At 40.7% G+C, this 12,622-nt stretch overlaps 1 protein-coding gene across 1 annotated transcript in view; it reads left to right on the top strand.

Moving 5' to 3' along the window:
- The window catches only part of LOC131986260 (disks large homolog 2-like), a 39,778-nt gene that overhangs the window by 11,761 nt on the left and 15,395 nt on the right, over window positions 1-12,622 (top strand). The window contains exons 3-6 of the mRNA XM_059351118.1: window positions 689-803; window positions 1,259-1,435; window positions 5,890-5,965; window positions 9,226-9,271. Of these exons, the coding sequence (XP_059207101.1) occupies window positions 689-803; window positions 1,259-1,435; window positions 5,890-5,965; window positions 9,226-9,271 (414 nt within the window). The remainder of the gene's footprint in view (window positions 1-688; window positions 804-1,258; window positions 1,436-5,889; window positions 5,966-9,225; window positions 9,272-12,622) is intronic.

Genomic DNA, 12,622 nt, shown 5'->3' on the forward strand with positions numbered 1-12,622 from the left:
GCATTCTCGCCTTAGGGCATTCATAGATAGTGACAAGCAACAGAGCAGCAGTAGCGCCACTCAGGTTTCAATATATATATTCTCAGGTTTCCATATTTATTCTCAGACTTTTAATACATATTCTCAGGTTTCAATATTTTCAGACTTTTAATATATATTCTTAACTTGCTATATATATTCTCAGGTTTTAATATACTATATTCTCAGACTTTTCTATATGCATTGTCATATTCTCAAACTTTCCCTCCATATATATAGAGATGCATTCTATTCTATAGATTTTCTGAAGAAAGCTCAACCTGAGTTGCTCTGCAGGGGGGTTGAGGAAGGAGGTGGGGGCTGGTGAATCCACTGGTGGGTCCCCTCTTGAGGAGATGGAGGTGTTGCTGCTGAGCCCTCTGCTCTGCTAACTCCTGACATGTTTGCCTCCTTTTTCACTTTTCCTTTTCACGTTGATGACGTAGGCTGCCCCTATAAATGTCACTCTCCCCCAGATCAGCAATTAGCAAAAAAAAAAGAGTAACTATAATATATATATATATTGGGGGGGGGGGGGGGGGGGGGGTTGTTGTCTTTTGGTGTTTTGCACAGACTTGAGTTCCCAGATTAAGATTAAGATGCGAGGATATTATTGTATACTTTTGGCTTTAGTAGCATAATTGGGCTTACCTCTAATATTGTCTTGCAGAGTATGGCCATTTTGAAGCCAAAATCCATGATCTACGGGAACAGATGATGAACCACAGCATGAGTTCTGGGTCGGGATCCCTGCAAACCATTCAAAAGAGATTGCTCTATGTGAGGTTGGTCTTTTTAAGATTTCACAATAGTTTGGGTTGTTTAAGATAAATTCAGATTTATTTTTTTCCATGTGATGTCAACACCAATTTATCCCAAGCAACATTTTAATTATATAAATACTGTTTTTACTGATAAAGGGTTGAGTTGTTTACTTTTCATAGAGATGACTGAAAAGATGTGACATGATGTGGACGGAATTAATGTAACCATATTACCTAAACAAACATATTAAAACTAGGTTTGATCTAGATTTGTGACAAAAACATAATTTTATTTTAGCAACCCCCTTGGACCTACAGTCAATGGGATCAACATTTTCTTTAACCTGATATAGCTGTGCTTCTAGTTTCTCACTGTCGAAATAGCAAAGGCCTCACATAGAGGAACGACAGTATAAAATAGCAACACACTGCATTGGAAATACTAATCCTATATCCTGTTATCTTTTACTGAATAGGGCACTGTTTGACTATGAAAAGTCAAAGGACAGTGGCCTCCCCAGCCAAGGGCTCAGCTTCAGGTATGGGGACATCCTACATGTCATCAATGCCTCAGATGATGAATGGTGGCAAGCCCGCTTTGTCACCCCGCATGGGGACAGTGAGGAAATGGGTGTTATCCCCAGCAAGAGACGGTGAGCAGTGGGTAGAAATCATTCTCTGGTTGAGGAAAGTTCCGAAGCCTTTAGATTATTTCTGAGAAAGCATTGATTATCCTAAAGGAAGAAAGTTGTTGATAAAGCAACAGTGCCTCGTGATGGGAGATGGAGGGAATATATTGTGTAACACAACATCTAATTGATATTCCTCTAGTAAGAAGAAGAATAACAACAGGAGTTCTTCACATCAACCAATGCTCTTGGAGGAAAAAAAACATAGGGTGTGGCATAAGAAATATAAATCCAGAAACTCAAGTGGATGGCTAAAAATAAAAGCATATCAGCACACTCAAATAAATAAGCAGTCTATTGTCATTCCAAACACAATTCTTAAGGTAATCTCGGTACATACATAAAAGAACATATTTCGTGCAAGCAAATATAGACAATTCATTGACATCATATTCATATTTCTCTGCAAACATAGTTCCCAAATCAATACAATCCTGTGTTTTGAGTTTTGTTGGTGCTGTTATAGTTATTATTTTAGTATATTTTTATTGCAGAATGTGCCTTATTGTCCTAACTTCTAATCATAATATAAAATTACATTAGATAATAGTCTTAGGCTGTACCTACTATCTGTACATCAGTAGTATACAGTACATGGTATATGGTCTTGCAATAAATTACAGACTGTACATGGTACGACACCCTCTGTCCTTAGACCCTCACATCGGACAGGGAAAATGTGCACTGACGCATCAAAATCTAAAAGGACACAGTAAATCTGTTTTAGCAATGCACCTCGTTTTCCCTATGAAGAACAACACATTGTGAACAACAAAAAAATGACAGTAAGCAGCAAAACAAACCTTGCTATCAGCAGACTGGACAATCTGTTTCTAGCCTTTGCACATCTAGTCAGTGCAGAAAAGATCCTGTGTGCATGGTGTTGCTTGTTTAGCCACTACCACAACAACTAGCCAGTCTACACAGATTTCATTTGTACAGTTAAGAATGCGAACTCCATAGCACTGGTTTGTCATGGCGCCGAGGACACAACAGCCTGTTACATGCAGCTGTGTGGCTAGTATCTTTAGTTTTCTAGTAGACTTTTTTATTACTTTCTATTACACTAATAGCTACATTTTTTTTAGTTTAAACTCTACCAGCATCAAGACTTTTAGCAAGAAAATGTGAGTGAAAATATGTACCAGACATCAGCCAGACAGAGGAGCAAACTGCCTTGACATACAACCGACAGGAAATGCTTAACCTGGTACATAGCTCAACATTTGGGAACCAACATGACATACCGAAGGATTTTTTTAAAGAGGATGCATCGAGGGACGCGTATTGGTGTCAAGAGAAATAAGAGGATGGTGGCGACGACATAGAGAGAGACATTTTAACCAACCCTACCATCTATCACCATGGGAAACTTTCGCTGCTTGACAAACAAATTAGAGGAACTGACAACTGACAAACAAACTAGAGGAACTGCTCCATGTCAGCAGCCACAAATCGTGCAGGGAGTGCAGCATCATGTGCCTGACAGAGACATGGCTGATGAACGACATGCCAGAATCTCTGATCAGTTTCACTGGCTTCGGGACGTTACGAGCGGACAGACCAAATGATAAGCAGAAAGGAGGGGGGCTTATATTGCTCCTCAACAACAGGTGGTGTAACCCCTAAGCATGCTACCATCCAATAACAGATATGCAACAAGGACATTGTTGATACTACCTACCCAGGGAGTGGTGTTTCGTCCATCTGCCGCGTGTGACATAGTGCACACAGACTTCAGGCAGAGTACCTAGATGCGTTCATTGTTATATGTCTTGGGATTTCAACCATGTCTGTCTCTCTTAAGACTCTACCCACTTTTAGATTTTTGTGGACTATACAACCAGAGGTGATAAAACGCTACATTCCCTGTATGCAAATGTCAAAAATGCATACAAATGTACTGCGCTGCCCCCTCTTGGATCATCAGACCATGACACACTACACCTCTTTCCCTCCTACACCCCAGCTGTCAAGAGACTGCCTGTCACCACCAGAGCATCAAGAGGCTGGTAGCCTGAAGCTGATGAAGCCCTGAGATACTGTTTGGAGACAACAGACTGGGACATGAAGGCCTTGCTAAGCGAGAAAAAAAAAGGCTTTCAGGGGCTCCACAAGGAACAGTGCTGGCTCCTTTCCTGTTCACCATCTACACAACGGACTTCCAACACAACACCGACAGCTGCTTTTTTTTTTCTCTGGCAACACTGCTGTTGGCGGCCTCATCAAAGGGGGTGATGAGGTGGAGTAGAGAGGGACAATCAACAGCTTTGTGCAATGGAGTGCACATAAGCACCTCCATCTCAACACAACAAAAAACAAGGAAATAGTTGTGGACTGCAGGAGGGGGAGGAGGAGGATAGCTAAGGTCTTTCAACATCTTCAACACTTGCCGTGCGCTGTATACCATACAATGGTGGCCAGTGCTCTGTTTTTTGCTGTGGCCCGCTGGGTTGAAGGCGTCACCACAGGGGTGGGCGGTGCGCGCATGGAAATATTAACAGGAACGGCAAGCAGTTCGCTTCGTCCGTGCTACCTGATGCTTGACTGAATTTGCGTCGTGATATCCACCGTGAGCAGAGCGTGCACATCGAGGAGTCAGAGTGCAGACCATCAGAAGCTGGAAATTGGATGTACTGGACTGAATTTGGTGAGTGATGGTTTCAGTCATTTTTATATCTTGATGAATTGAGTCATTGAACACAGCGAGAGAACATAACGTTAGCTCCGGTGGAAACTGATTAACTAACGCTACTGTTAGCTAGATATTATTACTGAAGTTAGCTTTGAGCTTGTAAAGCTAACGGTAAATCACAGAAAAGAAACACTGGTTATATTGCTTCTTTCTAAAAATTTCTATAACTCGTATTTGCAGGACGTGTGGATGCTATTGAGGTGAGAGGACTGGCAAGGCTGAGACTCAGCGAAAGCGGGCCATGGAGACACTGGTGGTCCAGGCAAAAAAAAGGAAAAAATGATCACTATCCCTTGAAAATTGTTGATTATTGTTCTTCACTTTCTTCTTTTTATTATTATTTGTATTAATCTTCCAGGGCACAATTTATAAACTCTGTTCAAATTTTTGAATGTCCTTGTACAAATGTTGAGTCTATTGTTATTGTCATTATTGTGTGCCTTTTAATTCAATGTTCAACTCAATACAGTATTTTTTCAGAACCTGTGCTTGGCTTATTATTGCATCCACTCAGGTCATTCGGCTACTGTGAAATTGGCAAAGTGAAACTTTGATTCTAAATCAAACATCCTATTTTTCTAATTGATGCTATGTTTCAATAATGGTGGAAAACACTTATTAGGTTGGTTTCTTTCCTCTTCAGTTTTGCTGAACCAACATAAACCCCTGGCGCTGCTTATTTTTGTACCTGTTTATAATGTCTATTTTGGTCCTATGTGTTGTTATTTGTAAATTGTAAACACTTTACTGAGAAAAGTGACTTTAGAAAAAGAAATTACTTTTCTTGGTTGCATTGTGTCTTTGATGTTGTAAACTCTTAGCCTGGCTAACACCAGACTAATCACAAATGAGATTAGTCTGGAAACCAGCCGTTCACTTCTCTGTAGAGGAGGCGTGGTTTACGATCCTCTGGAGCCATTTATTGGGCGCTTAGAATGTCTATCAAAAGCGTAGGTTGCTCTTAGCCAATCGTATCAGTTATACCAGATGACGTAGTAGAGCGACAGAAATTGATGTTTGTTGTGTGTGTGTGAGAGAGAGTGTTGCTTGCTGCTTTGCTTCTCCAGTTCTCACTTTCTGCAAGATTATTTATTTTCACGCCTTATTCCCCCTCATGTCATTCAGTAACGCTAACGCTATTAGCCCCGCTACCGTAACGCCGGTGATCTCGCTATGAGCCGGGGGACCTTTCGCCTTTCAACTTTCGCTCTAAACTATTTACACTATCTATAGCTAAAGAGAGCTTCACGTCTGCTGCAGCCATGTTGGATCCATAAGAAAACTACAAGCTTCCGTCTGCCGAGTAGTACGCGTCATCGTCTTGCCGTCCCTCCCCATTCTGTGATTGGATCCCTAAAACAGGGCTAAGAAACCTCTCTGGTTGCCAGACTGCCTGGAGGTTCGAAATGAAATTTGAGCGCGCAAGGCAGTATGGGTATACCCAGGCTAGTAAACTCTAGGGCTGAGGCCTCTAAACTGAGTATATATTAGGGCCAGATATTTAAATGATGCTTGGTTTACGGTTATCAATGGTTCCGTTATCCGTTCATTTTTACGTTGTGATTGACAAGATACGAACGCTTCATGACCCTCGTGAACCCTGCTGTAAGATGATTTCTGCACTCGGATCTTCACTGGTTTATATGTTTGATTGATAAATGAGGGCCACTGTGAGTACTTTCATCTGTGTGGTCAATGATTAATATGACCTGTTGCTTGGCAGGATGGAAAGGAAAGAACGGGCACGTCTCAAGACTGTGAAATTCAATGCCAAGCCAGGGTCATTTGAATCAAAAGGGGTAAGTACTTTAATGGGAGTGAAAAGTTGCAAATTTTATTACCACATTTATTTGATGATTTATTGTGTTCATGTTGAAATTTTTACAGTGACTGCACAGTTCTCTGTTATTTGGCTTTGCAGTTTGATGTTCAAGCTTAATCTGGAAAGTTAGATACATTTAATTGATTCAATAGAACAAATCAGTATATAGACGTTATCTACAGTACAGGCCAAAAGTTTGGACACACCTTCTCATTCAATGTTTTTCCTTTATTTTCATGACTATTGACATTGTAAATTCATCAAAACTATTAATGAACACATGTGGAATTATGTACTTAACAAAAAAGTGTGAAATAACTGAAAACATGTCTTATATTCTAGTAAGCAAAGGGTGGCTACTTTGAGGAATCTAAAATACAAGACATGTTTTCAGTTATTTCACACTTTTTTTGTTAAGTACATAATTCCATATGTGTTTATTCATAGTTTTGATGCCTTCAGTGAGAATCTACAATGTAAATAGTCATGAAAATAAAGAAAAACGCATTGAATGAGATGGGTGTGTCCAAACTTTTGGCCTGTACTGTATGTGTCATGTGAGTCATGCTAGTTGGGGTAACGTGAGGTGTTGGTGATGTATCACTGTGATGTTCTGAAAAGAGGGGAAAATTGTTTTCTTTTATGTTTTGTCTTTCAAAATATTGTGGCTTTGAATGAACTTACAGTAGAAGTGAACAGTTTTAAAAATTATTTAAAAAAATCATGGGAAAGAACAAAAGCTTTTTTCAAGATACCATCATTTTTGTGTGTAAAGGAGAGGAGTTACCCTTTCACATTAAAACACTAAAACATTAAAAATATATATATATTACTACAAATAAAAGTCATATAGTGTTATAAATACTTGATTACAAAGAAAAACCATGCACTGAAAATATTAAGTAAAAGCACATAAGTATAATCGGTATATCTATAGATGTGTTCAGGGCTGGACCCTCATCTGGCGTGACAAAGTTGGGACTGATTGGATAGTGAATGCCAAAGTTATGACAACTTCCTGTTTTAGGACAAAACATCATATTTTGCCACCATGCTACGGCCACACAGTGTGAAGAAAACTCATTAAAAACGTTTTGCTTTTATTAACTTTTGAACCCAGAGGTCTTATGATGGTACTGACCAAGTTTGAAGTCGATCACATTAAATGGGCAGAGTTTGCCTGCCTTTAATGTCATATTCGATTCAAGATGGCCATCTTGCTGTCTGTTTTCGGGTATGGGTTCTTGAAACGTTTTGGTGTGCCTTCCCATGATAGACGTAGGCCTATGTACCAAAAATGAGGGGCTCATTTTTCTTGGTAGGCAAACTCTGGCCTAGGTCAGAGGTTAAGATCAGTGTATATGATGGAAAAGTGGCATTAGAATATGCAAAAGGCCTCAAAATTTGGGCTTTTAAAAAACAGATTGTACGACTGCTTCATCGGCTCCGTCAGCAGCTTTTGGAGCTGATTTCGATGGTGGCAGTCATGGTCAGGAGATTCAGCTCGACAACAACATGAACTGTGAACTGTAAGTTTATTTTAATGAGCATAATGATTTCAATAGCAAGGAGAAACGTGTTATTTGGTGTTTACTGTGATAAGGCAGTGCAGCTATCTTCTGAAATCGCAAGCTAATAAAGGCTAACTTTCATGTTAGCTAGCATTAGGATGACATTTTGTATAACCTACAGATTCATAACTTCAGTTTAGAACCCTAAAGTGTACTTACAGATTTTGATATACTCTAATAACAACTCTCCAACTCAGACATGTGGACTTAATGCTGACTCAAATTTGCGTACATGTGCTGAGACCAGAAGTGTGATCCGGTCATACCCTCCGCTCACGTCCAAATTGATAAATGCTGAGCCTTGCATGGAAATGATCGCACAGCCACTTTACGCTCACTTTCCGTCTTACAATTGTTTAATGAATAAGGGGCCAAGTATCATCGAGGGAGGGCAGGGGGACACTGATGATCTTGCTGGCTGTGTTCACTCTATGTTGCAGAGTCCTTCGGCAGGAGACAGTGCAGCCTCCGTACCATGCAGTGATGCAGCCAGTGATGACGCTCTTGATGGTGCCCTAATAGAAAGAGCACATGATGGGTTGAGGAGGAAGTACAGCTGTGTTTGGGCCTTCTTGGCCAGCGATGTGGTGCTATTGGTCCAGGAGAGATCCTTTAGATCATTTAGAGTTCAATTGATAATTATTTACAATAATTGTTAATAATTCTCATCGCATCTAACCCCACTTTTGAACCCTTACATTATTTTGATACCTCCGAGTGAAGGATATCATTATTTGAAGAACATACTCCTATGTTCACTACATTTTTGGTGCCCTGTGTGAGGCACAGTTGGCTATCGATCATAATTGTATTGTGTCTCATTGTCCCTACCCTTTCAGTAATTCATTCCTGTCATTAGCTTTGTTCTGCCAGTTTGTCTTGTCTCGTTGTGTCTGTCATGGATTCTGCCTTCTGATTTGGTTACCTTTGCTTGATTGATTTCTTACATGTGTACCCGTTTTCAGTAAAAGACATTGCCTATTATTAACTGTGTGAGTCTGCTTTTGAGTTCTTATCCCTGTGGTCTAGCATCATGTGCTTTTAGTTAACATTCCCAGTGCATAACTTATGTCTAATATTGTATTTATTGTTTAAAAGTTAAAGTGATGTATCACCCACCACTGTATCCATATACATCAATATTGACCAAGGTGGTAAAATTAAAAAAAATCTTGACCTGCTTTTGTTGTTTCGTTTAATTTTCATTAATATTTTTTTTTACTTTTGATTCATCCCATTGAATAGCACCGAAAGAGCAATTCAAATACAACTGCTCGTAAGTTCATTTTCAGCCACAACATGTTGAAAAACAAAACATCAACCACCCCCCCCCCCTTTTTTTTTTAATAACATTACACATACATACAAACACACACATCCAAGGGGACACCAAGTGGCATGTACACTAGGTTATGTGTAATTGCTACTTGCAATGAAAAAATAAAATCATGTTGTACTTCTATATTTGAAAGAGGGAACGAAAAGAAAAAAATCATTGATCTTTACCTTACAATTGTCAAACTCTGCTGTGGTCTAGCTATTTTTTAAATTTATTTAAGTGTTTAACTACATACACTGAACAAAAATTTAAAACCTCTAAGACTTTTTGACCTATGTTCTTCTCCCTCTCTTTGATCTGTTCCGGCTCTCTTTTAATGGACGAAAGGACATCCTGGGGATTGGTGATGATGGGTATAGGACAAAGACATTCAGTAAGTTGGTCCAGGAATGATTCCATTATCTCTGTTTTCCACACCTCCATCATTTTGACAGGATAGAAAACTATGTTGATCTACCATAATTAAGGTCATTCAAACTCCTGTTCATGTGCATATTAATTATCCTTAGTGGAGATTTTTCTTGATCTCATGAGCAAAACCTTGTTGTCCTATTCTTACTTGCCGAAGCAAGAAGGGTTGTCTGGTGAGACATCTCAATCATATTACTCAGAGAACAGGGGTTATGTAAATTACCTAAAATTCTCTTTCATAATATTTCTTTCGATGTCTCACTATGTGATATGGTTGCTCCCATATTGCTAGACAAGCTTACTTAGTGTCCACCAACCCACAGGGAAAAATGCTCTAGCGTAGACGTCTAGCATATAGAAACAGACAAAGTGAGAGGCGAGGACCGACTCGCTGCAGTACAGATCTCCTGTTGTGGTAAAAAATTGTGATATGAAGGGAAGATCACTGAGTCATTGGAGCATAAGCAATAAACGTTTATTCTGATTGCAATCAGGAGAACACAAAGTACAGTCAGAAAAGTCTGCACAGAGTGAATCTGCAGACAAAGGGAGCTGACAGTTCTTATAGAGTTACAATACATGTGTGTGTGTTGGGTGGGAGGCACAGAGCTTACGACCTTGAGGAGATGTGGAGCATAAAATTATAATTGGACTTGTGAGATAGCAGCTGTGTCCTGTTATACTTACAGGATAAAAGGGCAGATTGTGGTCACATAAAAGTTCATAAAGTTATGTGAAAATGCATACGCATGGCACTTTGTCATAACACTCCTAAACAGAAACTCCCTTGAATAAGGCCCAGGATGCAGCCAAGCCCCGAGACAAGTGCGCTCGCAGGCCCACAGGCGGCTGCAAACCCTGACTCGTGCAAGCAAAAGCAATCGCCTCCACCACCCAGTGGGATGGACGCTGCTTTGTGACAGGTTTCCCCATATTAGGGTTAGCACTGGCACTGGAATGGTTCAGGTCCTACTTGTCACATCGGACTTTCTGTGTCAGCCTCGGTGACTCTGTGTCCTCCACTGCTCCTCTCTCATGTGGGGTCCCGCAGGGCTCTGTGCTTGGCCCGCTTTTATTCTCTCTTTATCTACTGCCACTTGGGTCCATTCTCAGGAAACATGATATTTCGTTTCACTGTTATGCAGATGACAGCCAGATCTATGTCCCCCTCAAAAAAGCTGACTCCTACTGTATTGACTCACTCCTAAGGTGCCTACATGACATCAAAGCCTGGATGTCCTCAAATTTCTTGAGTTTTTATGAGAAAAAGACCGAAGCCATGGTCTTTAGTGGCACTTCTGTAAACCTGCACCCCTACTCTCCCACCCAGTCTCTCAGGTCAGCTGACCAGCTGCTCCTGAGAGTGCCCAGAGCTAGGCTGAAGCTCAGAGGGGAACGAGCTTTTGCCATCGCAGCTCCAAAACTTTGGAATGAATTGCCGCTGCACATCAGACAGGCCTCCTCACTGCCTCATTTTAAATATCTTCTTAAAACCCACCTCTTCTCGTTGGCTTTTAACACCACGTAGAGTGTTGATTTTATGATTTTATGATTTTTTGTTTTTATTTGTATACATACATATTTTATTTTGTGCTGCAGTACATTTTACATTTTATTTTATTTCTTTTTATCCCATTTTTAACTTATTTTATCTTATTGCATTTTACTGTTCTATTGTTTACTACATCTCTTTGTATTGTGTTATCTATCTATTGTTTGTGCAGCACTTTGGAAACCTTGTGTTTGCTAAAATTGTGCTATATAAATAAAGTGGATTGGATTGGATTGGCCCCTGCTCTGATTGTGCCATCAGCAGTCAATCGTCCAGATATGTGGCCAAGCGTATGCCCTCTCAGTGGGGCTATTGGAACTTGTATTTCCATGAGATATTTGTTCAGAGCGCGTAGGTCCAGCATAGGGCGAACTATAACTATTAGATGGTTATTTTTGTTTTTGTTTCATTTTTGTTTATTGGTCTTATTTGCTTGTAATCTTAATTTGGATATGTGTACAATGGTTGTCTGCAGCTTGATAGAAAACAGAATATATACTGAAATATTGTCGCTGAAAACCCAATGAAAAATAAGTTTAAAAAAAAGAACTCAATGGGAATGTGGAGAACGTAGAGGCCAACTTGAAGCCAATTACCCAACACTTTCACCACTGCTGTTTTGCCTGAACCCTCTCAGACAGATATTCACGATGAGTGGATAGGGATAGCGATTCCGAAGCAGGTCAACAATCAGCCACCTGCTCTACATGGATGACATCGAGCTGTATGCCAAGAATGAGCGAGAAATCGACTCACTAGTCCACACCACCAGGATCTGGCGGAATGACATAGAGATGTCATTTGGATTGGACAAATGTGGCAGGATGGTATCACAGAGAGGCAAGATGATCAGAACTGAAAGGGTTGACCTACCAGAAGGCAGGGTATGAGATATCCAGGACAGTTACAAGTACCTTGGGATACCACAGGCCAATGGAAAGCATGAGGAAGTCAACCACAGCCAAATACTTCCAGAGAGTAAGGCAAGTCCTGAAAATCCAGCTGAATGGTAGGAATAAGATCCAAGCCATTAACATGTATGCACTGCCAGTCAGCAAATACCCTGCTGGGATTATAAGCGTGCCAAAGGAGGGGATAGAAGCTACTGATATCAAGACTAGAGAGCTGCTCCCCATGCATGGCTGACTACCAAATGGTAGAGAATGCTGGAATGGCAGACAGCACAGAGGCACTAATCATGGCGGCACAAGAACAGGCCCTAAGCACGAAGGATATAGAGGCCAGGATCAACCAGAGCAGATCAGACCCAAGGTGCAGGCTGTGCAGAGATGCCCCTGAAACGGTCCAGCACGTAATAGCAGGGTGAAAGATGCTAGCTGGATCAGCGTACATGGAGAGTCACAAGCAAGTGGCTGGGATAGCTTACAGGAACACTGAACACAGTATGGACTAGAAGTACCCAAATCCCGATGGGACGTACAACCGAAGGTAGTTGAGAACAACAGTTCTAAGGTGCTGTGGCACTTCAGCGTCCAGAGTGACAAACAGCTGCAAGCTAACCAACCTGACTTAGTGGTGGTGGACAAAGTGCAGAAGAAGGCAGTGGTGATAGATGTGGCGATACCAGCTGACGCCAACATCAGAGGAACACAAAAAGATTGAGAAGTAAGAACAGATGTGGCAGGTTAAAACAGACATGGTCCCTATGGTAGTAGAAGCACTGGGGGCAGTGACCCATGTATTATATACTATAGTGTGTGTGGATTACTGGGTTAACAGTAACAGTTTTGTTTTTGTTTT

This window comes from Centropristis striata, chromosome 15 (genome assembly GCF_030273125.1).
Source record: "Centropristis striata isolate RG_2023a ecotype Rhode Island chromosome 15, C.striata_1.0, whole genome shotgun sequence".
In the NCBI taxonomy this organism is placed as follows: domain Eukaryota; kingdom Metazoa; phylum Chordata; class Actinopteri; order Perciformes; family Serranidae; genus Centropristis; species Centropristis striata.